We start from the raw sequence: 26,629 nt of genomic DNA on the forward strand, positions 1-26,629 counted from the left end.
GTGCATAGCCTTTAGCTACAAGCCTTGCCTTGTATTTATCAATGGATCCATCTACATTCTATTTCAGCTTGTAGACCCATTTTGTTCCAATGGCTTTCTTCCCAAATGGCAAAGACACCAAATCCCATGTTTGGTTTTTAGTGATAGAATCCAATTCAGCTTTCATTGCTACCATCCAATGCACACTTTGTTGTGCATCTTCAAAACATTCAGGCTTCTCCTCATCAAGGGTGCTTCCTGCCATAACAAACTCCATGGTATGTGCAGTATCAAGCATACGAGCTTGCCTTCTAGTACGACCAGCCATCGGTGCATCCAGATGACTATCTCTCATAGTCTGTAAATACCATCTACGCATCTGTCTTGCCTCCTGACTGTGCATAAGCTCTTGCTGAATTTCAGTTTCAGCAATTTGCTGAATATTCAGATCAACCAATGACTGATTTTCTACATTTTCCAAAGGAGTAGCTGGCTGAACATTGAGTTAACTTGCTAAAACTCCAGCTGAATCACCAAATGTAATGGGCAGCAGCCCTTCAAATACATCATAGACAGCCTGATATGTGTCTAAACCAGCGAGGAACAATTCTGATTTTTCATCAAATAGTACATCCCTACTGACAAACACCTTTTTTGAAACAGATCATAGAGTCTGTAGCCTTTGCTCTCACTGCTATATCCCATAAAAATGCATTTAACAGCCTTGTTATCCAACTTCTTCCTAAGTACCTTTGGAATATGTGCATATGCAAGGCACCCAAAGGTACGAAAGTGTCCAACAGAAGGTTTCCAGCTGTTCCAAGCCTCAAAAGGTGTAATTTTCTTCAAAGCTTTGATGGGGCATCTGTTCAAAACATGGCAAGCACACATGACGGCTTTCATCCAGAACCTGTGAGGCAAGCTCTTTGCCTTCAACATACATCTGGCCATCTCCATGAGTAACGGATTCTTTCTCTTTGCAACCCCATTCTGCTGTGGAGTATAAGCAGTAGTGTACTGATGGACAATGCCCTTCTACTTCAAAAATGAATTTAGCATAGAGGAAATGTATTCCCCCCATCAGTACGAACAGAGAATCTTAATTTTACAACCAGACTGGTTTTCAACAAGTGCAATAAAAGCCAAGAATGCATCATACACTTCTGAGTTTTTGACCAAAGAGTAGACCCAACAAAATCAAGTAAAGTCATCAATAAAAGTCGCAAAATAGGAACATCCTCCCAATAACTTTGTTTGCATAGGCCCATATACATCTGAATGCACTAACTGCAACCTAGCTGTTGCTCGAAAAGCAATATCATGGGGAAACGAAAAACGATGCATTTACCCAAAATACATCCTTCGCACAAGTGCTCAAAAGATCTCTCCAATAGAGGTAATCCATCTAGCATCTGCGTACACTGTAAGAGCATCAAGCTGCCAAAGTTCGCATGCCCCATCCTAGCATGCCATAACTCTGTCAGTATCATAGCAAGAGTAAGAGTGGATGTCAAATACACTGACTGATCAACTGAAAGAGCATCCAACTCGTATAACCCATGACATAAAGTGTCTGTCAAGACTAAAGTCATGTGTTCTTTGTCTCTCACCATGCATCGCTCATCATCAAATGTGGCCTGCAATCCACAACGTGCCAAAGAAGAGATAGAGACCAAATTCTTCTTTATGCCTGGCACAAATAAAGCATCCTGTAGGCGGAGAATAGAGCCATCAATGGCTGTGAGCACAATCTCCCCAATACCTCTAACAGGATATGATGCATTGTTAGCACACTGTACAAACTTGCCAACTGAAGCAACATGAACAAATCCAAATAAATCTCTGCAAGATGTAATATGCCTAGAAGCATCACTGTCAAAAAGCCAAGTCTCTGCATCCTCAATAGAGCTAAATACTTGATCTGCCCAAGAGGTGTCATAACTGCATGTGTAAAAACAATAGTCCATGTCTGCAACAAAGGACGTGGACTCAGTAGCAGTGGAAAGAGCATCAAAAACAGACATTCCTGACTCCTTTTTCTTCTCTTTGGCAATAAGCTTTCTGCACTCAGTGATGTAGTGGCCTAGCTTCTTGCAGTAATGGCATTTGCCCTTTTTGGCTTACATGCACCCTTGTTTTTTGTTTGCCTGTGATGTGCCAGAAGTCCCAGAACTCTGTGGAGCATTCTTCACTTGGCTGCCTTTGCCCTTCTGTCTAGCCATAAAAGCCTGCTCAGAGGCTATAGCATCCACACCACTATTCCTCTGTATTTGCTCCTCCTCTAGAAGCAAACTGACTAACTGAAGAAAAGTGATTGGCTGCGCGGCAATCCTCATAGTGAGATTTAAGGCCGTATGAAAAGCCAAGTATGAAAGAGATAATGAGTTCAATGTGGTAGATATCATCTGTGCATCCGAATAGTACTCATCAACATTCATGAGTTGCTCTCGCAAGTCCTGAATTTTGTTCAAGTGATCCTGAATAGAATCACCTTCATCCATTTTCAATGTCTCTAGCTCTTTCTTTAAGAAAGAGATGCGAGTCTCATTCTTGCTTGCAAACATCTGCTCCAAAGTTAGCCAAGCTTCTCGTGAAGAAGCTTTTGAACGAATGTGAAGGATGATTGATCGCTAAACTGCCAATGCAATTAGCGATAAAGCCTGTGCATCCTGTGTATCCCATGCTTTTTGAGCTGTTGTTCTTTGGGGTGGAGCAGGCTAAGGTGCCTGTGGTGCACGTCCTCCTGGAGAAGGAGGAGCTGGAGCCACAAATCCAGGTCGAGCTTCTTCTCCACTGACATAATCCCAAAGATTTTTGGCCACAAGTACATTCTTCATTATGAAGGACCAAAGTGACTAGTTATTTCCATCCAATCTGTCCTCCTTGGATACATAGGTGAAAACATCTTCTCCTTGATTTGCCGTGATTTTCAATTATCAAAGAAAGATGCAAAAGAGCAATGTTGAAGCAGGACTACACTGGAAATCTGAAAATTTCCAGAAATTGCAGAAAATAACTTTCTGCAATTAGTGTACAGAGGTGCACTCTGTCAAAACTATCTATTATGCACGCAATCCAACATGCAATCAGTATTCAATAACACTACACCAGTAAAATCCCCAAAATTTCTTGCCTGGGGTTTGTCAAAACACTCTGTCAATGACTGTACTTGCAGTGCGTATGCCAATGTTCTTAGAAAACATAAAAGCCCCAAAAAAAAGTTATGAATATGTCCAGAAATTGCATTTAATGTGTCCCAGACACGTCTCCTGAATTTTTTGTTTGTGCCGTGGAAACCCCTGCTTCCAGAAGTTTATGCTGGAATTAAAAGTTTTTTAAAAAATTACTAGAAAATTTACGAGTCGACTGGTGGTAGGTGTCAAGCGGGTTGACTAGCGCTTCAAACAAGCTGTCTGCGAGACTGACGTGGCGAGGCACTTTGACAAGCGGCTGTGTCAGCCAAGTGTCAGGTGGCATGACTGAGGAGCGGAGCGTGCAGCAGCTGGCCGGACGTCGGGTAAGCGGACGAGCAAGGACGAAACAGCACAAGGCAAAGGCACAGACAATGGGCGAACGAGAGGGTTCAGGCGAGAGCGCTTGTAGCAAAGTTCAAGCGGGTGGGCGCTGGTCCAGGCAAGGACTGCTGACGGGACAGCTATCGATTGTTGACAAGCGCAATGACTCACGTACGTCTGACGAGTGGGGGGGGTAGATTGAACTGGCATGGCAGATGGCGAACGGACGGCTCAGGGGCTGTGTTTGCCACAAACCCAGGTAGCTGAAAACTGTTGGGACACTGGTCAAGCTGCTGCAGGTCATGCTGAAAGAGCCAGAAGCTCCCAGAGGCTGAGCAAAAATAAGCCTCAGCCAAACAAAGCCAATGCTCTGATACTAAATGTGAGGAAAGACAAGATCGAAGCTCAGCACAAAAAACCAATAGACAGTAAAGAGTGAAGCACGACACCCAATACAATAGACTGAAAGAGTGTAAACTGAAAGTACAAGGTACAACCCTTAAACCTTAGGGTTGTAGGGGGATGTTCACACCCGAGCACGGTAAGTGTGTGTCATAAGCACATACGAAATAATACCATAAATCTAGGGGGAAAAACCTCTCCTACCGAGAGTAAAAAAGTGCTCTAGTGTCCTACTGATCACCGACACTCCTATGTGAGCGTAGGCGTAAGTGAGACATGAGTGAAATACCCAACAGTTTCGAAGCGAGTAGAGTTAGAGGTAAACTTTCCATATGCTTCTTAGTGAAGCATCATCATTGTTTCACCAATAGATGCAAAGTGGATGAAAAAGGATGACTTGGCAAACCATCCTCGGTTGTTGCAGCTTTACCTAGATGCCTTTCAATTACAGCGGACTCCAGTTCGAGCTCAATCAGATTCAACACAGTAGACGTCCAAAGTATTATCTGATGCTCAAGGGGGAGGTAGCACTTCCACTCCACCAACTATGGACAACTCTCATATCTTGTGTATCTCGAATATATTTAGCATGCATCCAAGGTATTGTGCTAACATTATGTCTACCATAAGATCACTACGCAGTGTATTAGTCACTGTGAGACGTATGCAAATAAGTATATGTTTCACTCACACACTAAAACTATACTTTTGCATCATTTTATGATCAGTTTGGCATGAGTTTTTATCTCACTTTTGAGACAAAAATTTCGATCAATCAACTTAGTTTTTTATCAGTTTGAGAGTCATTAATGATATGGTCGAACAACAGTGGTGGACAATGTTGTGACTGTGATGCCTTATGAAAATCCCATTACAATATGCTTTTCCTTTGGCACAATGCAATGCAATCAAGGACGATTGCAGAGATTTCCAGGGAGCAGCCTGTCATGAGGACATAAAATCTTATTACTTTGCTTAGAATTTGATTCAAAGTTAATCAAATGTGATAACGTGACTTGCACATGTGAGATGCAAGTCAATTATTTCACAATGTGAAACCTAGGACCCCAAGATATCACTCGATGCCACGGCAAAAGTTATAATAAGTTATGCTTAACAAATACTAGGTGGTACACCCGATGTCAAATTTGGGCCTAGACCAATTTATTAGCCACTAATATCAGTGGTGACATCAGAGACTGGGAATTAATTAATTAATTAATGTCAATCTTAGGGTCAACAATTGCTCAAGGATACTTGGAAAACAAATTGGCCTAGCCAATTTAATTATTGACTGGTGGAATTAATATTTTGAGCACTAAAATAATTATTAAATTAATTTTCAAAATAATATTCTAAAAAATAATTTAATAAGATAGATAATGCTGAAAAATGGAACTAAAACGCTGCCACTTGGAAAAACTTGCCCATGCAATTGAGAAAAATGTTTTTAGGGGCTAGTGAAAGTCTATTCTAACTACTGTGAGAGAGAATGAGGTTATTAGAGAGTAAAAAAAGACTGCTACAGTGATTTGCAACCACCAAGGATCAGTCCTACAGCATGCATGTGGCAGCAGTTTCGAGCCCTCCAAGAGCAAAAAAGAACAGCCCAAGGTCCTGATACAGACGACAACATACAAGAGGAGGCAGCAATCTTTCTGATGGTCCTAAGCTATAGGTGATAACTTTCATGGCTGTTTAAGGAAGGCAACAGTAGCTTTTCAGCATTTTTTGTGATGATCCCCCAGTCATCTCTAAAGTTATCTCAACATTTCTCAGAAGTTTGAGCCATCAGAGGGAGGAAGAGATAGCTGCTCCGGAATGCTGCTCAAAATTGAGGGCCTAGGACCAGAATTTCAACAATCAAAATTGAGGAATTTCAAGGAGATTCAAGAGACCAACCAGTCAATATCGAATATGGGGCTGAATTTGTCTTTCAAGGAGCAAGGTGAAAGCCAATCCCTAAGCAAACCAAGGGGCAAATTTATTTGGAGGCTTGCTAGTCAGTGTTGACAACAAGAGGCACTTGGATTAGCAAAGGAGATCAGAGGATCTTAGCTATACTCCTTCCATTTGCAATATAAGATAATGAAATACCGCAAGGGGCACCAATCTTGGGGCCAATAGGGTGTCCAATGTCAAAGATTAAAGTGGTAAAGTGTGCATTTTCAGTTTAAGTGAATTTTATGCTTGTTGTAATTAGTGTTAAATTAGGTTAATTACCACCCTTTCCAAGAAGGAAGGTTGGTTTCACTTGCTGTGGTTCGAATCCTCAAGAGTACGCCATACTCTCAAGCTCATTACCTCTACCTCGGTCCTCGAGATGCAAGAATGTGGAATACAATATTCCGTCACTGCATAGCGTGTTTGCTGCATGAACATTGTATTATTTGAATTCATTCATTTATGATCTTCATTGTGTTCATTCTCTCTAAGTTACCCTAACCCTAATTGTGTTTTATTGAGTTTGTGCTTGTACATGTGGGTGTACTTCCTCAAGCATTATACTTTTTATTGTGGATAATCATTCTAGATACATGTGGGTGTACTTTCTCGAGCATAAGTCAAACACATCTTTTCGATTGTGGATGATCATTCTACATATATGTAGGTGCACTTTCTCAAGCATAAGTCTGATGCATTTACCTATTTCTCTGCTTGGGTCTTACTAGTTCATGACTAGACTGATCCTCGTGTAAGATGATGATTGATAGTGATGGCAAGTTTACATCCCATGAGTTTTCTGAGTTTCTACAAGAGCTTGGTATCTCTCGCTAACTTACCTCTACCAACTCCCCTTCTAAAAATGGAGTCATAGAGCATAGAAACCAAACCATCGTGAACATGGCACACTATATGATGTTTGTAACAGCTCCTTGAGCGCCTATGGGTTGAGGCTTTTAACACGTGGGTGTACATCCTCAACACGTACCCGACTATGGCTGTCCCTCACAAGACTCCCCGTATGAGACATTTTTTGGCTCTCGATCTTTGGGAATTGTGCATACACGCATACTCTTGATGATAAGATAGGAAAGCTTACTTGTACAAAAAAATCTTGTGGGTTTTTCATCAGTGTAATGATGAACGACCTCTCTCATACGTTTCTCCACGTTGGATCGTTACACAATTTACCCGTGATGGCAAGGTATAACCGGGTTTTTTATCAACAAAATCTTCTTGCAGATTTATCTCCTAGTTCTGCGACGATTCTTACGCGTAGTGTATCGGGAAATACCCAAAAAAATTATTTGCCCTACTCCCCAAAAATGGAAATTGTTAATACTGGCAGTGTACCTTAAGTGGGAGATGGAATAGCGTGCATTCATGGTTCGAACAAAGTAATGGCTGGAGAATTGGTAGAATCTGAAGATGGTACAATAGGCATCGCTTTGAATTTAGAATCTAATAATGTTGGCACTGTACTGATGGGTGATGGTTCAACCATACAGGAAGGGGGTTCTATAAAAGCAACGGGAACCTTCCTGTTGATGTGAACTCTTGGGCGTAGAAGAGGCAAAATGAGAAACATAGGCAAGCTGAAGCACCCCGGCCCTTGCAAGTGGGTCATTGCGCTTACTGGTTGGGTGCGGTTTCTTGAGTCTCTACCAATTCCAGAACTGACAAAATTCTCTGGCTACTCTCCTAGTTTTTATAAAATACTCCTCCGAAGTGAAAGTCTATTGTTTGTTTGATCCTTGGACAAACAAGGTGATCATTCTAAGAGAGGTAATTTTCTATGAGAGGGATATTGTGCAATCTTCTACACTAGATTTTGCATCGTTTCTTGAGACTATTTCATCAAAGATCATGCCTTCTGAGCCAACTCTACTACCTGCTCCTAACCTTCCTACCGATTCTTCCGCTCCCATACCTCCTCCATGAGACTCATTACCTTGTTAACACCAACAAACCATGTGGGATTTGGGCATCCTTCTGCTGGATTCCACTCTAGAGGATCCTAGAACATCTGCCCAGCTTGCATATCAAGCTTCAATTGCATCGTTGTTTACAACTAATTACATAGCACATTTTGAGCGGATAGTTAGCAAGAGGCTCTTCAATACCCCCAATGGCTAGAGGCCATGGAAAAGGAGCTAGAGAGTACTGACCGAAATAAGACTTGGACTTTCGTGGACCGTTCAAGTAACAAAAAAGTCATCAAGACGAGAACCAAGCTAAAAGCTTATGGGACTTTCGATAAGTACAAGGCTCACCTTGTAGCACAAGGGTTTTGCCAAAAGAAGGGCATTAACTATGCACAGACTTATGCTTCTGCTGCGCCGTTGACATCCTTTCATTTGTTGGTTGCACTAGCCACTCACCATGGTTGACCAAGCTATCAAATGGACGTCAAAAGTACCTTTCTAAACTCCTATTTGGAGGAGGAAGTCTATGTGGAGCAGCCATCTAGATTTTCTTCTCCTAACTAGAAAGATAAGGTCTTTCATTTGCGGAAAGCTCTTTATGAACTAAAGCAAGTACCACGGTCTTGGTTCCAGAGGATGGATGAGTTCCTTTGAACTCATGGATACCATTCTACCCCTTATGACTTGAACTTATATGTCTACATCACTTCAAAGCATGTTAGCTATATGATGCTTTATGTAGATGATTTACTTATCACTTGCTCAAATTTTTCTACCATAGCAGAAATTAAGGCCTAGCTTTATGCTACTTTTGAGATAACCGACCTTGATTTGTTATCTTACTTTTTGGGGATTCTATCTCAGGGATATATTTTTATGTCACAACAAAAGTATGCTCTTCAACTAGTGAAACAATATTGCCAAGATCAAACATGACCTGTGGCCACGCTTCTTGATTCCACAGTCCACTTGTCTAAGGATACCTTGTGTCAGCCCTTCGAGGAGCACATCTATGGATCTGTAGTCGGGAAATTGCTTTGGTTAATTCATACTAGGCTAGATCTAGCATAGTAAGTTAGTTTGCTCAACCAAAATTTCACTACACCTAGAATGTCAAATTGGACTGCATGTCTTCCTATTTTGAGATATTCAAAGTGTACCTATTCTTATGGCCTAACTTATGATTCTACTTTATGTTTACAAGGCTACACAAATTTTGATTGGTTAGAAGTTCCTGACACCCAATGCTCCCATGGCGGCTACCTCTTTACCTTGGCACAGCTCCCATTTCTTGGACCAACTGTAAGCAAGAGACGATGGCAGCTTCATTGGCCGAGTTGAGTATCAAACTCTCCTTGATAGTATCACCGTGAGAGTGCACAACGAAAAAGAAACACGAACACATAGAGAAGTAAAGAGAAAGAGAGAGAAAGTAGAAGATTAAAGAATATTGCACTAACTAAAAAAGAATGCTAATACAATGGAGATGGACTAATCAATACTTGCACACAGCCCAAAGCGTCAATGAGGGCACCAAATCAAGCTGATGACGATGGCAACACCAAGCACGGAGAGTTGGAGTGTCAAAGTGTGCACCTACAAACACAAGACTGAAAACTGAACAATGCGTGTATCTACCAAGTGGGGGATGTGGCTAAAAATAGCCAAAACACCAAAAAATTGGCCGACCTGCTCCTATAGGGGCCATAAATGCTGGCTGGCCAGCAATAAATGCTGGTGATTGAAGAGAGAAATGCCAAAAAAATAGGGGAGACCTCGAAAAAATCCCACATGACAAGGCCAACATGTGTAGACAGACTATGGAAAGCAAATATCAACCTAGGAATGCACACAAGAAGCCGACAAATAAAGAAAATGCACCTAAATTGCTAGAGCTCCTATGTCTTCGTCAAACTTTGATAGGAGCTCACAACCAAGAGATGACAAACTGACATAACTAACATAGGCAGGCTAACACCCCCTCTCAAATCCTAGGACTGTGTGAAGACTAGACAACTCCATGTGATGAAGCATAGAAGCCTTGGACAAAGGCTTCATGAAGAGATCTTCTGCATTGTCCTCCGTGTGGGATAATGGGCCACCGCTAACTTGCAATCCACAATCCGCTCTCGAACATAGTGATGATACTGAACGTCAATGTGCTTGGCGTGAGCATGAAACACAGGGTTCTTTGCCAGAGCTAGAGCACTCTAGTTGTCCACACGCAACTCCATAGGTCCAAGCTAAGGAAAGCCAATCTGCGCCAACATGCAGTGAAGCCCAACCACCTCTATAGCTCTAGAACATAATGTGCAATACTCTTGTACAGAAGAAAGGGCCACATGAGGCTGCTTCTTGCAACTCCAAGAGATAACGTCGATCCAAGGGAGAATGCATAGTATGTAGTGCATCATCGCGAATCCACATCACTTGCCCAATCAGAATCACTCCAACCAAAGAGAGTAACCTCCTAGAATTGAGCCCCTTGTAAAATAACGAAGAATGTGCAAGGTCGCTCTCCGATGCTCTTGAGAGGAAGCCTTCATGTGAAAGAAAACAACAATGATACAACAAAAGAAATATCCGGCCGAGTGTGTATAAGCCACATAAGGGAGTCAACAAGACACCTATAACCAGTGGCATCAGTAAGGGAAGCTCCGACTCCCAAAAGCTTGGACTCTAGGTCCATGGGGCAAAAAATAGGCCCATAATCAGCCATACCAAACTCCAAGAGAAGCTTGGAAATGTACCTATGATCCAAGGAAGAAAAAGAGGATCCCAAGATCTATCATGTAAAACTCCTATCTCAAAATCTCCCGAGTACAATCAACCTCATGAGTATAGCTCCTTGTAATGATAAGATCATCCACATACAAGATGAGCAAAACATACATGTTACCCTCAACCATGAAGTATAGATTGGGGTCATGAGCTGATCGATGAAAGCCACTTTCTAGAAAGAATCAATCAATCCTTTGGTACCAAGCACGAGAAGCTTGCTTCAAGCCATACAAGGCCTTTAGCAATCTGTAGATATGGTCCTCCTTCCCCTGCACAAGAAAACCTAGAGGCTGTGAAACATAAATCTCCTCCTCAAGGACACCATTCAAGAAGGCAGACTTTACGTCCATCTAATAAACACGCTAGCAATGGTGGGCTGCAAGAGCGAAGATAGCTCGAATAGTAGACATCTGAGTCTAAGGTGCAATTTGCAAACGTTTCAAAATAGTCCAAACCTACCCTCTGGGCAAAACCCTTGGCAAAAAGCCTTGCTTTTTGCTTGTCCAAGGAACCATCTACATGGTACTTGGTCCTATAAACCCACTTCACACCTATCATCTTCCACTTCGGGGGGCACGGAACCAACTCCCAAGTTTGATTACGCTCAATAGAATTGAGCTCATCAATATGGCCTAATGCCAAATAACCCGTGCAAGAGCCTCATTGACTGTAGTAGGCTCACTATCATGAAGAATTTGTGACATAAGAGTATAGTTCACACAAAGTAAACTATTCCACTAGGTCTATAAGCGAGTATATTTGCATGGACATGTAGGAGAAGCAGTAAAGTGAGAAACACCTGAATCCTTCGTGAGCTGCCAATACCATCGAGGAATTCGAATAGGCTCATCTTGCTATGAGGGAGACCAAGTAGCCTCCGCTACCTGCAATATATCTGTGAAAGGGATGTCAAAAGTGCTGCAGCAATGGAAGCGTAAGCATAAGCTGTAATAAATTGCCGAAACACAAGACAAAAGAGAAAGGGAAAGAAAGAACACAATACAGATGAGAACTCAGATGTATGCTCAAGAAATGGAATCCATATATCAGACATGAGACTGTCGCATACAACAATGAGTCACTTGCTGCGTGGGCACCAGCAACGACTCCTCTCTCCACGGGAACTCCAAGTGGTAAACTAACCAACTGAGAAGGAGGAGCCCAGAATAAATAGGCACAAATAGTGCCATAAAATATGTTAGGTCGTCCAGCATTTAATGCTGGTCGGCCAGCAATAAATGCCCAATATGACCATAAAATGACACAATAAAAAATGCCTATATAACCTAAATAATGTGCCCAAGCCTCTGCAGCTTAGCAAACTTACACATGGCTTGACATATCTGCTATCACCCTCTCTCAGATCATGGGTGATTTGATACAATACAAAGGTACAATGAGAATGAATCATAAACCATACAACATAGAACCACCAAGTAGAACCATGGATACCCAAGCAGTGGGTGATCAAGCCACCACCAAGGTGCCTCGGAGAGAACCTAATGTCGATGTTGATCATATCAACTTCGAAAAATAGAGAAGATCATAGTAGCTCTCAATGTCTGTCAACGATGCCTCTGATGTAGAACACGTGACCATCCTGTCACCCATGCCGTAGCACATAAATGACCATGGATTCCCCTTCTTTAACCACCAAAGTGTCCCCTCATGTGAGCTCCAGACGAAAGCCACCCGCTCTCTGTCAAAGAACCAGCCCATCATGAACCTGGATGTAAATCCTAGCTCCGGGATTTGTACCTGCCAGACTTTGGGGTCCCTCTCTCGATCATGTGCATCTGTATAGAAATATAGATGAGGCATGGCTGCCCCATCTCACCACCCTCTCACACTCCCTCTCTGGCACTGGAGAGTTGTGAGGAATGACCTCACCACCTCCACTAGAAAGCAGCTGAGGAAGGGGCCACCAAGCCCTTCCCATGATCCGAAGAAGAGGATCCCTTCCGCGCCTCTTGGACTTCGCCTTGGCCAAAGGATCTAAGTTGGAATCAGAGGCAAATGATGACTCGTCCGAGGAGTTTGCATCCTACTTCGTCTTTTACTCCTTTTTTTCCTGGAAACCGCTAACTCTTTGCAGTCCTTCCGCAAGTGGCCCTTCTTGCCACAGTGATAACATTGGGCCTTCAACTTCTTCATCTTCAAACCCCTCTTTGAAGCTGCAAGAGCCTTACTAGAATCTCCATGTAATGTATCATCAATGGATAAGCATGGAGGAGCCATCTGTAGAGGATTTAGAAGAGGAGTAGAGAAAAGAAGGTATTTGGAGAGGGAACACAACCAAAACACAAGCACAAACTACAAAAAACAAGAGTTCACATACAGTATAACCCAAAATCTGACCAAAAGAAAACAAAAGCTACTGCAAAAAATCAACAAATCAGTCAAAAACTTCCAAAAACAGCAAAAACGGCCTAAAGATACAATCAACCAGCTAGGAGAGTCAGGAACACCAAAACGCAGGCTGAATACTGCCACAAACAGGCTGGAAAACTGTCGCAATAGCCTGAAAACTGAAAACTCAAGCAGCAGAGGGGCTGTAGACAACACGCGATGGCAAATCTGCAGAAAACGCAAGTAAAACAAGTCGCATGTATGGAGCAGCAGTCACCTGATCAACAAGGGTGAAAACCGTCCTGAAATCAGCAAGAAAACACAGCAGGAGCACAAATCCTGAAATTTGATACCATGTCAGAAGTGGTGCAGCAATGGAAGCGTAAACATAAGCTATAATAAATTGCCGAAAAACACAAGACAAAAGAGAAAGGGAAACAAAGAACACAATACAGATGAGAACTTAAATGTATGCTCGGGAAATGGAATCCATATATCAGACACGAGACTGTCGCATACAACAGTGAGTCACTGGCTGAGTGGGCACCTACATCGGCTCCTCTCTCCACGGGAACTCCAAGTGGTGAACTAACCAACTAAGGAGTAGAAGCCCAAAATAAATGGGCACAAATAATGCCATAAAATATGTCATGTTGGACAGCATTTAATGCTGGCCGGCCAGCAATAAATGCCCAATATGACCATAAAATGATACGATTAAAAATGCCTAAACAACCTAAATAATGTGCCCAAGCCTCTGCAGCTCAGACTCACACATGAGCTGACATATCTGCTAACAAGGGACTCCCTCTCACCAAGGCAACGTAAATCCTCCTCATCTGAAGAAGGCTCCCCCTCTAACGGCTGAGTATCCCTAGAAGACTCCATAGGGGAGACCGAAGGGGTGGAAGTATGCAACGAAGTAGTCATATCCTTCAAAGGTAGTAGGAAAGCCGAACTGCTTATACCTCAAGCTTTTGTGTCGTTGGGTCCTAGAGGTGATAGCCCTTTGTGATAGTGCTATAGCCCACAAAGATGAGCTTCTTGAACTTCAAATCAAGCTTCGTCTTCCTCTTCTTCTTGTTCACATGAACAAGTACATTACATTCAAAGATGCGAAAGTGAGACACGGAGGACTTTCAACCAAAGAAAGCCTCATAGGAAGTCATGCCCTGTAACACAAAAGCCGAGAAACGGTTGCAAATGTGAACCGCAACAGCCACTGCCTCACCCCAAAGGGTATGAGAAAGACCCCAAGGCTCCAACATCAATCACGGGCCATCTCTAGCATGGTCCAATTTGCACGCTCCACCAACTTACCCCAAAGGGCATGAGAAAAACCCCAATGCTCCAACATCAATCACGGGCCATCTCTAGCATAGTCCAATTCACACGCTCCACCATACCATTCTTTGCTATCTCTAGCCATGTAAGACCATGAACAAACAAATGGTTAAAACCTAAATCTAGTATATAGAGAACTTTGACCGAAGAAGACTTCATTGTCACCAATAGTGACGGTGGCCCCTGTGGCACTCAAGTCCTGAAGCCAATCCTATCTATAGGCCATGTCAAAAGAGGCCCCACTCTCCTGAGAGGAAGAAGCAATAGTTGTATCCTCCTTGACGATTACATGCACAAAGTGATACTCTATCGTCGCAGGGGTAGCCTTTGTATCCTTCAAATCCTTCTCCTTTGGATTCAAATGGGGATACTTTTACCAACACTTCTCCTCGAGATGAGTATCCTTCACACAGTGTGGGCATTTAGGCTTCTTCTCATCCTTCTTATCCTCCTACTTCTTGCCCTAGGTCTCCGCCTTCTTCCTCTTCCCTCCACCTATACCTATAGTAAATGCCTTGGTAGAGCCAAAACCATTGGCCCCAACCTCTCTAAGTCGCTCATCATGCTCTAAGACAAGCGGTGAAAGGACCTCCCATAAGAGTGACTCACAGATCCTCAATGTGATAAAACTAGTGTAGAAGACATCGAACCGAGAAGATGGCAACTAAGTCAAAAGGATCACAACCATGTCTTCATAGGATATCATTTGACCAAGAGAGGCAAGCTCACCTCTCATGGCCTCCATCTTCATGATATGCTCCTTCATAGAGGAGGAATCATCAAGACTGAGCATCCACAACTTTTTCTCAATGAAATCTTGTGGGCAAACATCTTGTGTTGATACAAGGCGCAAGCTTCTTCCACAATTCTGCCGCGGTCTTCAACCTAGGAACGTGCACAAGGACAAAATCCTATAAACTCATAAAGAGAGCATCAAGCTCGAGAGTTCAGCCGATCCCACAAGGCTACTTAATCCATAGAACTTCCATCTATTGGATCCTCCTCAGCATGGGGGATGGAATCTAAAACAAAAGCCCAAAGATAGAAGGTGTCGAGTATGCACTCCACCTTCCATGACCACAACAAATAGTTCGAACCATCAAGTTTGTCTTCTTTGGGTAATAAAGGTAAGACAAGTACCTGCACTAAGGATATCAAGGACCATAGATCCTTTCCACACTTGACCTCTTTCCTTCATCATCAACACCCAATAGTGGTTGAGATAAGTTTGTTTAATTTATGAGGGTCTTAGGGTTGACCATGCCTTTATCTCCCCTTGGGACATTGTTACTCAATCGACCAAAAACTTATTTGAAACCCTCACTTAATGATAAATCTTTTGAAAAAAACTTATTTGAAACCCTCACTTAATGATTAATCTTTTGAAAAAAACCAAACAAAAGCCCTCCAAAAAAAAAACCAAAATTTCATTGTGTTTCCATCCGCCTTTGCAGGACTTAGTAGGCTACTGCGCAACCGACAAGCACCCTTTTTCCAATGCTTCGTCCTCTTTGGGATGAACACTTGGGCTCCCTTGGTAAAATAACCATCGTCTCTGTAGCCTTGATAGGTCATTAGGCAGTCAATGTGCACCTTTTGCCCAATACCCTAGCTACTTTGGGGTGGGATGCCTTGGGGAAAAAAAAGAACAATGGCTTGGGCATGTTTACAATCCCTTTCTGATTCCAATTTTGAGCCTGAGAGAGGGTGTTGAGCTAAATTACCATTATCTTTAATTAAACAGTCCCAAAACTCAAATAATTAATGAATTTTAACCATTATTTCAAATTGGGACCGGTTCAAGAGAGTTTCAATGTCCCACATGTAAACCCTAATTTGGGAGACCCCAAACTTTCTATAAATAGATAGTCTACCTACCATCCCATTCAATCAAACTCATTTTTTGCAAGTTTCAAGCACTCTAGCTTTGCTGCCCTCGTGCAGGACATCTTAGCTGAGGCTACTTAAAATTGTCTACATCCATCCGGCACCTATTTCCAACCTTCGCCGTGCAATCTACACCATCTACCGTTGCTCACTCTCCTTGGAGTCGCCAGCTGCCACATGGTAGCATCTACTGCATTTGGACTTGCTGGTCGCCGCCCAACCCACAACAATTGCTGCATTCTGATCTGTCAGCTGCCCTACAGCTTGCCACATCATTACCAGCTACTGCGTTTGCAGTTTTCTCTCTCCTCTGCGCGTCTAACACTGATTTGCCGTCATCATCTACTGCATTTGGACTTGCTGGTTGCCGCCCAACCCACAACAATTGCAGCAATTGCTGCATTCTGATCTGTCAGCTGCCCTACAGCTTGCCACATCATTACCAGCTACTGCGTTTGCAGTTTTCTCTCTCCTCTGCGCGTCTAACACTGATTTGCCGTCATCATTCTCTTCGCGTCTGACAGGCACCATCCTCTGATGTGTTTGCTGCTCTCCGACATCTTGGAGGCTGCCTTACTCTGATTCGGGATTCATCAAGTACAACACTCTCTCTAGCTCGTTACCACTCCCTCAGTTCTAGAGACACGAAAGTTCAAGGTGTAGTATTCCTCCATTGCATAGTGCGTTTGCTACATGAGTATTATATTATTCGGATTCATTCATTTATGATCTTCACTATGTTCATTGTCTCTGAGTTACCCTAACCCTAACTGTGTTCTATTGAGTTTATGCTTTGTCATACGCTTTCATTTATGTTTCTGTGTTAGGGTATTTCTTTAAAGTCTGAAGTGCATGCAACAATGGAGTATAGAAGACTACTGTAATAGACTACACAACACGAGAAAAGAGAAAACAGAAGAACACTGCGAAAAGGAGAACTCAGAGATATGTTCGGGAAATGGAATCCATATACCAAACACAAGACAATAGCGAACAATGGCGAGTCACTGGCTGGGTGGGCACTAGCGTGAGCTCCCTCTCTCCAACAAGACCTGCACTGGGAATCTACAAGTGATGAATCACCTAAGGAGGAGGGAACCCCAACTAAATACACATAAAATAATGTCATAAAAAGATCAGGTCAGCCAGCATCATGCACTAGTCGGCCAGCAATAAATGGCCAAAAACCATCCGAAAAAGGCAATAAAAATACCCAAAATATCTACAATGCCTAGCCCACATCTATACATGCCTAGACTCACTCATGAGCCGACTAAACTGCTCCAGTGCCTGTCCTAGAGGTGAAAAATCTCTAATATTTTTTCTCTCTAAAACCAGTCTGCCCTAGCGCCTGCTGTCCAACCTGCTCCTGTACGTGGCAATGATGCCTAAACTGCCCTGCCCAAGTCCAATGACCATCCGAGAAGTGACCAAATCTCTAACATTTTTTGTCCCTAAAACCAGTCTCAAAATGTGTTATTTCACTAAATACAACATTCTCGAGCTTTCGAAGGACGACTAGCTAAGAAAGTTCTAGAAAAGGGAATCACAATGATTCATTGCCACCTTCATCCTTCATTATCCCACATAAGTGTCAGCTATTCTACCACTCCTTGCTGCCCCAAGCATCATTATCTTCTTTTTCTTCCCGCTCATCTCCCAGCTACCTTGTTGCTGTCCACCAGTCCAGACTCCAAGATCTGCCACCCTACTGCCCTTGGCTGCTTCTTGCAAACACCAGCCCCAGCCAGCTGTGTTGTCATCAAAACAGTTGTGTTTTCAGCTCAGCTATCTTTTACAGCTGTGTTTGTTTTCACCAACCTCCTACAACAGCTACATTTTGCACTCATCCAGCTCTCTTATTGCTGCCCAGATGCCTACTGTTATCTCTGGTGCAGTCAGCCATCCCCATACTCCTGTATTTCAGCCTTTGCATCCTTCTCATGTCCAGAAATTGCTATGTTTGGCATTCATTTCAGCTATCGTTGCTACCTCAGGTTCTTCAATGTCATCCAGCATCAAGCATAGGTGGTTTGCTGTACTCAAGTTTCTTTACAAATGATGAGACTCTCCAACACTCTCCATTGGCCTGCTCCCATGAGACACAATGGCTGTTGGGCAGCTTTCCATTCCTTGAATGTCCATTGTTTCACACCTCCCATGCTCAGTTTGTTCAATGAGTTTTCAGCATTCATTCCTTTCTTTCTTCTTCATTTCCATATTTGTCTAAGTTCATTGTGTTAATCACATTCATATACACTATATGTTTTCGCTATACACCCTAGTTTACCCTCATAGAGGGGGTGGCAATAGCTTTGCAAAAGCTCCACATGATTAACCAGTAAGAAGCAATCCACCATTGCTCTTTCTTAAACAACAGCAAAGTATAGGGCCGCTTTTATGGCTGCCTAGACATTGTTTGCAGAGGTTGATTTAGGGGATGACACTGGATCTTGATTCAGAGCAACAATTAGGGTTGTGTAGCTGCTATCACATACCCAGTGAGCTTGTGTTCAGATCCTTGTGTTTCTACAAGTTGTCATTCCAATAATAATTTCAAATTGTTGCCGACCATTTTCTTCACCCCACACTAGAGGGCAATATAGATATCACACATAGCTTATGCCATATGGATGGTCATAAGATAGATGAATGTCTTGTCCCATTTGTTATAGCTAGAGTGGGATCAAGTGTAGAGATCAATTAGAGGACTATCATAAAAGTTGCATGTACAAATTGTACATTTCTAGACACATAGATACCATGTACCACTATATCTTTGAATGTTTAGTATAGTGCCATGTCTCACGTCACTCTTTTCACAGGCAGGTTAGAGTGAGGGTCAACACCACCACCCCCACCATCAACAATATCTTTGTGACATCCTTAAGCACCGGCAAGAGGAATTTAGAAACGTAGTACTTGCTGCAACTCTGGTAAAGAGAGTACAGCAGCAGCACCAATTCCTCAAAACCCTACTTTCTAGAAATTAATATATTTATTCAGTTTTGTCATGATATGCTGATAAGATTGCACAAAAGGATAGTATAACTGGTCACAAACATTGCCATTACATCACACAAGCAATTTGTTTCTTTAGTTTCCCGTTTAGGACATGTTTGTATGAGCACATCAACTTTTGTCAAAATCTATCTTCTCAAAACTAATGAATTAGGCTAGTGATGAAGAAATTACAGTAACTGACTGTTATGACATGATTTGAAAATAGAGGAAGTGCATAACTAACTCTTAAGATTATAATGCAAAGATTTTAAAGCATCCTGTCTGGATTTCATGTGCGCCAACATGCGACTTAACTCCCCCCTTCCAAACCAAAGAAAATTAACTATGAGTTGGACATACCTCTTAATGCAAGCGCAAAGGTGAACAAATCTTCTGGGGACAAAAACCCAACAAGACGGTTTGCAACTTGATTCATTACTAAGTCACCTTCCTCTTCAAAAACAATTTTCAACTGATGCCCTAACTCTTCCAATGATGGCTCCAAAAAGCTCTCATGTGCCTAAGACATGTTCAAAAGCAACAACATTAAGAGAAAGCTTGTCCATTGACATAAGGTGCAGTATCTAAAACTTACTTTGGTGCAGTATCTAAAACTTACATTCAACAAAGTTGTATGTTGACTCACAAACCATTGGGGTCTAGCAAGCATCATGACAATGTTGGGATTTATAATCCTATATTCTACATAAATTTCAAATTCTACAAAAGCCAACTTATTACAAGCTTTGGCTAGACATTAACTTCGTGCATATTGAACCTTATATATATAAACAATATTTATGTTGTATGGGGGTATCATCAATGAGAATTGCTACCATAACTTTCTTCAGCTCTAAAAGTGTGAGAGGACATCTTGACAAGGGAAGAGGCAGGCTTGACGTGTGGACTTCTTTGAAATTGGCTACTAAACATAAGCAACTGAACATGGAGAAACAGCATACACAGATTTCTATTATCAAAGAGCAAATCAATTGATATCTAATAAATGCAACAGAATAATATTTCTAACTTGTGTGTCATTAGTCAGACTCTAAATATCATTCAAGAACACAGGCATATTGTAGTGAAACAAAGCAGATTACAGCCTGCAAGTTTACTTAAATCTACTTCTTAGCTAGACATTCACCAGGCTGACAGTAGCATTAATGCTCTCAAGGTACAGCAAAAAACCCTAAGCCCTACTTCCAAAAATCAAGTGAATAAGAACAAAGAATGAAGCAAAGATGACTTGTACAAACAAGCCAAATTAAGTCACTGGTACATGTAACCCAATGAACAGTGATTGCACAAAAAACAGAAGACAAAGAGAGGGGGAAAGAGAGAAGAATGTGGATACAATGTCATTCCTCGGCAGCCTTGTCATTATTCTTTCCGGCACATTCATCGGTACTTTCAAGTGCCTTGTGGCTATCATGACATTTGGTCGTCCTTACAGGAGTAGCTTTTGAGGTACTCTCCATGGCCTGCTTTACAGCCCTCGCCTCCTTGGCAGGATTGGATGTTTGTGCTACCTCATGATTTTGAGAATAGGTTAGCTAATCAAATCTATCATTAGATAGTCGAGGCCAAGAGATGGGTCACTGGAAAGGCCAATAAAACATGGCATATTCGGGACAGCAAAAAGAAGAGGCAGGAAAGATTTCTCCAACTCTGGAAATCTGAGATTCCTTATCAAGGTAAAGTTTTCATATGGAGGTTGCTTATTGGGGATCTTCCAACTAGGGATGTGTTGCATGCTCGCAAGATCTCCCGTGGTCGCTCTATATTTTGCACTACATGTAATGAGACATTGCTTCATCTCTTCGTCTCTTTCCCTATTGCTCGACAGATTTTGAGTTTTGTTTCCTATGTGTGGTCCTCAATGCCTCAGCAACGGATATCAACTCGTTCATGGATTATGGGAAGAATGCCTTCTATGTCCACCTTGCAATCAAATCATTCTTGCCTTTTCCATTTCCTTAGTTGAACAGCTCTGTGGCGTATTTGGCGTACTCAGAATGCCTTCATTATTTATTTTGCCTAGAGTATCCATGGTCATGTGGCCCGTGTTCATGGTTTATTGTTATGGTAGATCTTCTCTATGGTTTTAGTTAACCTAGTTCTTCCTAACATTGCTGCTCCTTGGCTAGATATTGTTCGCTCCACTCGGAATGTTGTTTCTATGTGATATTTGTGTGTTATGGTATTAGAGGCCTTTTGGCTTTATTTGTGTTTGTTTTGTTTTTCTTAGCTGACCTAATGGTCTGATGTAAATATTGCTATTTAATTCAATTATCTTCGTGGAAAAAAAAAAGAATGTAGATGCAGAGACAGATGAAGAAACAAAGAAGAACTAAAGAGAGAGAAATGGATGATGCCCATTATGAAAAAAAGGAAAGGGAATGATGAAGAAACAAACTGATATATACAAAGGGCTGCATACAAGGAAATCCCTTGCACGCATGGACTGCACCACATCAGTGAGGACACTGGATTGCAAGAGGGAGAAGATGATCTCACTGAGGAGGAGAGAATATTATAGCTGGAGAGAAGATAATTGCAACAGCAGCCTGATGGAGAAGAAGATGATCACAATCAGGAAAAAGGGATAAAGAATGTAATGGATGGCGGCAATGTGGAGGCTCCATCTAAACAGGGAAAGTAGGAATAATCTGGCTGATGGATGGCAGCAATGTGGAGGCTCCATCTCAATGGGGAAAGTAGGAATAATCTGGCCAACTGACTCTCAACCTGTCAACCTTCCCTGAAAATCTGCCACCAGTAATAAATGCTCTCTCATCTGCCCAAAATATGTCCACCCAAATCTGCAAGCTGTCCATGAGTGTTCTCAGCTTGTCTGCTAGGGAAGATTTCAGATGAAGGAACTTGGAGGGATTCCGAGTCCTCGGCCTGGTCTTCCCAATTTCAGAGTGTTGGCCTTTCCCAGTTGTAATCAATTTCTGAAATTAATGTGAAAAGAAATACCTGAAAGGAGCACCAAGGTCATGGAGCCAATCAGGGTCGGCATGTTTCTTTTCTTGAGAGCAATCTAGCCCAAAGTGGTGAAGTGTTGTATTTTCAGGTTATTATTTATTTCATGCATTTACTGCTTGCTTGCTATAATCAGTGTAAAACAAGGTTCCACCAACCTTTCTTGAAAAGGAAGGATGGTTTCAGCTCCAGTTTTAAATATCCTGAATCCCAATAAACCCTTTTGGTTGAAAGTGAAGTAAGTAACTTTGCAATAGGTGTGGTCTTGTTACAAGAGGATCAACCAATAGCTTTTGAGAGCAAGAAACTTGACCTTGTACAGCAAGACTATTTTGTTTATGATGAGGAGCTATTCACAGTAGTACATGCCTTGAAAATTTGGTGGTGTTGTTTGTATGGTGCCAAAGTAATGATTGTGTTTGATCAAGATAGCATTAAGTGGCGTACCAAACAAATTGATCTAAAGGAACGTAAGACAAGATGGAACAAATGTTTTCAAGAGTTGAACTATGAATTGAGATATAGAAAGGGAAAATATAACATTGTTGGAAATTCCCTTAGTAGGATACCCATGATTAATAAATTGAGTTTTACACAATTCAATTCTAACTTGCTTGAAAGTTGAATCTATTAGAGAGAAATGTCAAGTTGATCCTGCATCACAATATGGGAGACCGTTCAAAAAGGGGACGCAAATGAAAGAACCTGCACCCAATGAACATTGTTGGGCATTGGATAATGTGCCAAGCAGTAGAAAGACCAAAGGGTCATAGGTCACGATGTATTTGCAATAGTTGTGTATGAAAGGATGTATCTTTTGGGATTTGTCAATTGAGCAGTGCGGTTGCAACCATAGATGTATTTGTATTTATTCACATTTGTCATGCATCATATATGAAATGCTGATCAATCAATTCTAAGTCTTAATGAAGATGGCAATTCCTGCTTTCTCCTATTTATGTATATAAATTTCAGTATTAGCTATTCTTGAGCCAAGATTCTAGAGACGCTTGGAGACTTTTCAAAGAGCAATGCCCTGCTACACCCATCACGTCTCTTGACATGTGGAGACAGTATATATAGCCAGCCTCTACACCATATCAAATCAGCCCCCTCTCCTTGATCCACTAACACCTAACTACATACAATCACTATCATCATAGAGAGGATGGCTCAAGAGTCCATTGTTAGACTTTGCATAGGTAAGGCACAAGATCATGATGGCTTAGTGGCCGAGCACTTGATATATGCTAGAGATATGGTAGTAAAACACCTTGCATACATGTTAATTAGAGCCATGTCTGAAGGTTTCCCAAAGAGTTGGAGCACTAATACCATTGTGCACATTCTCAAGTCGTGCAATCCCACCTAACCTAGTAATTATCGAACCATCATGGTTAACCACACATTCGCCACAAGCTATATGCCTCCATCCTCGAGTAAGAGTTGAGTTGATGGGTAGAAAGAGTGAGCCTTAGAGCATAAGGGTATGCTAGATTCAAGAGAGGCTTTTTGACATGGAACCATGTCTTCACATTCAAAACCATTTTTGAGGATGGTAAATCCCATGAGAGACAAATCCATTGTTGCTTTATGGATTTCTGCAAAGCTTTTGACACAATGTCGAAGGCCAAACTAATGCATAGGTTACATAGCATGGGAGGATGGAGAGAGCTCACCTTGGGTATTCTAGCATTATATGAGGAAGTGGTTAGCAAAGTATGGAAATCTGATGGTCTTTCAGATCCTTTTCACTCCACCACTTAAGTGAAGCGAGGGTGTCCTCTCTCACCAACACTCTTTGGACCAAATACTGATGAGATCTCCAACATCTCTAAAGGACAAGATAGAGGAGCCCCATCAGTAAAGTACTTGGAATATCTCTCTTGTTGTTAGCAGATGATATTGTGTTCATAGTCAATTCCTCACAATGATTACAAAGATATTTGAATGCACTATACTCTTATGCATAAAACAATGGAGTTTCAATTAACCTTGCTAAAACCCAAGTTCTGTTGTTTACAACAACAACCTAATAGCTCACAAGATCAGCACTAAGGTCTACCTGTGGGCAACAAGAGGTGGAGGAGCTTTCCTAGCTCAATTGGAGAGAGATTTGTATTAGCTATTCTAGAGCCATGTGTGAAGGCTTCCTAGAGAGTTGGAACACTAATACCATTGTGCATATTCTCAAGTCATGCAATTCCACCTTACCTGGTAATTATCGAACCATCATGGTTAGCCACACATTGGCCAAGCTAATGTCTCCATCCTCCACCAGGAATTGAGTTGATGGGTAGAGAGAGTGGGCCTCAGAGCACGAGGGTAGGCTAGATTCAGAAGAGGCTTCTTGGCATGGAACCATATCTTCAAACTCAAAACCATTTTTGAGGATGGCAAAGCCCATGGGAGACAGATCCATTGTTGCTTTATGAATTTCTGCAAAGCATTTGACCAAATGTCCAAGGCCCATAGTAACACAAAGCAACGAATGGGAACAGGCACAAGGACGAGGGACAGGGGATGCCTTAAGCAAGGAGTAAGGACAGGGGCTGGGACATGTGAGAGTGCGCAATGAAAGAAGGAACTTGGACACAAACACACAGAAAGCACGAGATGAAGGAAGAAAGACTGCACTAACTCAAGAAGAATGCTGAATACAATGATCAGGACTGAACAGTCCTTGCACGCAGCCCTAAGCATCAATGAGGGGACTAATCAGGCTGAAATGATGATGGAAGCAACAAAATTGGAGAGTGTCAAAGACGGAGAGTGCAAAGCCTGCAAAATACAAAGTGAAGTGCCAAGTGAGGAAGGGCTGCTATATATGGCCAATGCCCACCAAAATTGGCTGACTGCAGCACTATGCCCTAAATCTGGCCGACTGCTCCTATGCTGTCCAACTGCAATAAATACACAGTCTATTCACGTGGCAACCCACATGTTTGGCACAAAAAATAGCAAACATTGTCACAAACCTAGACAACCTAGCAAATGCACAGGAAATTACCTAGAACTGCCAAAGCTCCTATGTCTTGACAAGAGCTCACCACCAAGAGATGACCAACTGACATGACTAAAATAGAAAAGCTAACACGCCCTCTCAAATCCTGGGAGTGTTTGAAGTCCCAACAACCTCATGTGATGAAGCATAGAAGCCTTGGGCAAAGGCTTCATGAAGAGATCAACCGCATTGTCCGCCGTGGAATAGTAGACCACCACAAGCTCGAAATCCACAATCCACTCTCGAACATAGTGATACTAAACCTCAATGTGATTCGTGTGAGTATGAAACACCGATTCTTTGCCAAAGCTAGAGCACTCAAGTCATCCACACACAACTCCGTGGGTCCTGGCTGTAGAAAGCCAATTTCCACCAACATACGACAGAGCCAAACTACCTTCATAGAAGTTGAACATCAAGCATGATACTAAGCCTCTGTAGAAAAAAGGGCCCCAGTAGGCTACTTCTTGCAACTCCAAGAGATAGCTCCCGATCCAAGGGAGAAGGCATAACCAGTAGTGAATTGTCTCGAATCCACATCACCTGCCCAATCAGAGTCACTCCATCCAGAAAGAGTAACCCTCTCTCCATACATGATCCCGTAGGATCGAGTCCCCTATAAATACTGAAGAACACACAAAGCCGTTCTCCAGTGATCTTGAGTAGAAGTCTTCATAAAAGAAGACAACAAAGCCACCACAAAAGAAATATCCGATCGAGTGTGGATGAGCCAAATCAGTGAACCAACAAGATACCTGTAACGAGTGCTGTAAGGGGAACTACTCTTGCCACAAGCTTGAACTCAAGATCCACCGGGAAAGAAATAGGCCGACTCTCAGCCATACCAAACTCCGAAAGTAACTCAAAGATATACTTGTGCTAAGAAATAAAAATGCCCTATGCCATCTGATAGATCTCTAAACCAAGAAATAAGTGTAGGATCACAAGATCCGTCATGTCAACTCCAATCTCAAAATGTCCAAAGTACGATCAACCTCCTGGGCATCGCTCCCTGTGATGATAAGAGCATCCACATACAAAATGACCAAAACACACCGGCCACTCTCAACCTTGTATAGATTGGGGTCATAATCTAATCAATGGAAGTCACTCTGAAAAAAGATTTGATCAATCCTTTGGTACCACTAGGAGCCTGCTTCAAGCCATAAAGAGCCTTACGCAGTTTGTAGACATGGTCCTCCTTTCCTTGCACAAGAAAACATGGAGGCTATGAGACATAGATCTCCTTCTCAAAGACGTCGTTCGAGGCAAACTTGACGTCCATTTGATAAACGAGCCAGCAATGGTAGGCTGCAAGAGCCAAGATAGCTCGAATAGTAGATATCCGAGCCATAGGTGTGAAAGTCTCAAAATAGTCGAAACTTGCTCTTTGGGCAAAACCCTCGGCAACAAGCCTAGCTTTGTGCTTGTCCAAGGAACCATCAACAAGGTACTTGTGTTAGCAGATATATCAACTCATGTGTGAGTCTGTGCATGCAGTGACT

At 42.2% G+C, this 26,629-nt stretch overlaps 1 protein-coding gene across 5 annotated transcripts in view; it reads right to left on the bottom strand.

Annotated features, from left to right (window-relative positions):
• The window catches only part of LOC148026360 (anaphase-promoting complex subunit 5-like), a 158,030-nt gene that overhangs the window by 113,503 nt on the left and 17,898 nt on the right, over positions 1–26,629 (bottom strand). For all 5 annotated transcript variants that reach the window (XM_087690790.1, XM_087690789.1, XM_087690792.1 and 2 more), the window contains exon 2: positions 19,490–19,649. In XM_087690790.1, the coding sequence (XP_087546916.1) occupies positions 19,490–19,649 (160 nt within the window). The remainder of the gene's footprint in view (positions 1–19,489; positions 19,650–26,629) is intronic.

The sequence above is a fragment of the Lygodium microphyllum genome, chromosome 13, assembly GCF_053477565.2.
Source record: "Lygodium microphyllum isolate KBCC chromosome 13, Lygodium_microphyllum_v1.1.10, whole genome shotgun sequence".
In the NCBI taxonomy this organism is placed as follows: domain Eukaryota; kingdom Viridiplantae; phylum Streptophyta; class Polypodiopsida; order Schizaeales; family Lygodiaceae; genus Lygodium; species Lygodium microphyllum.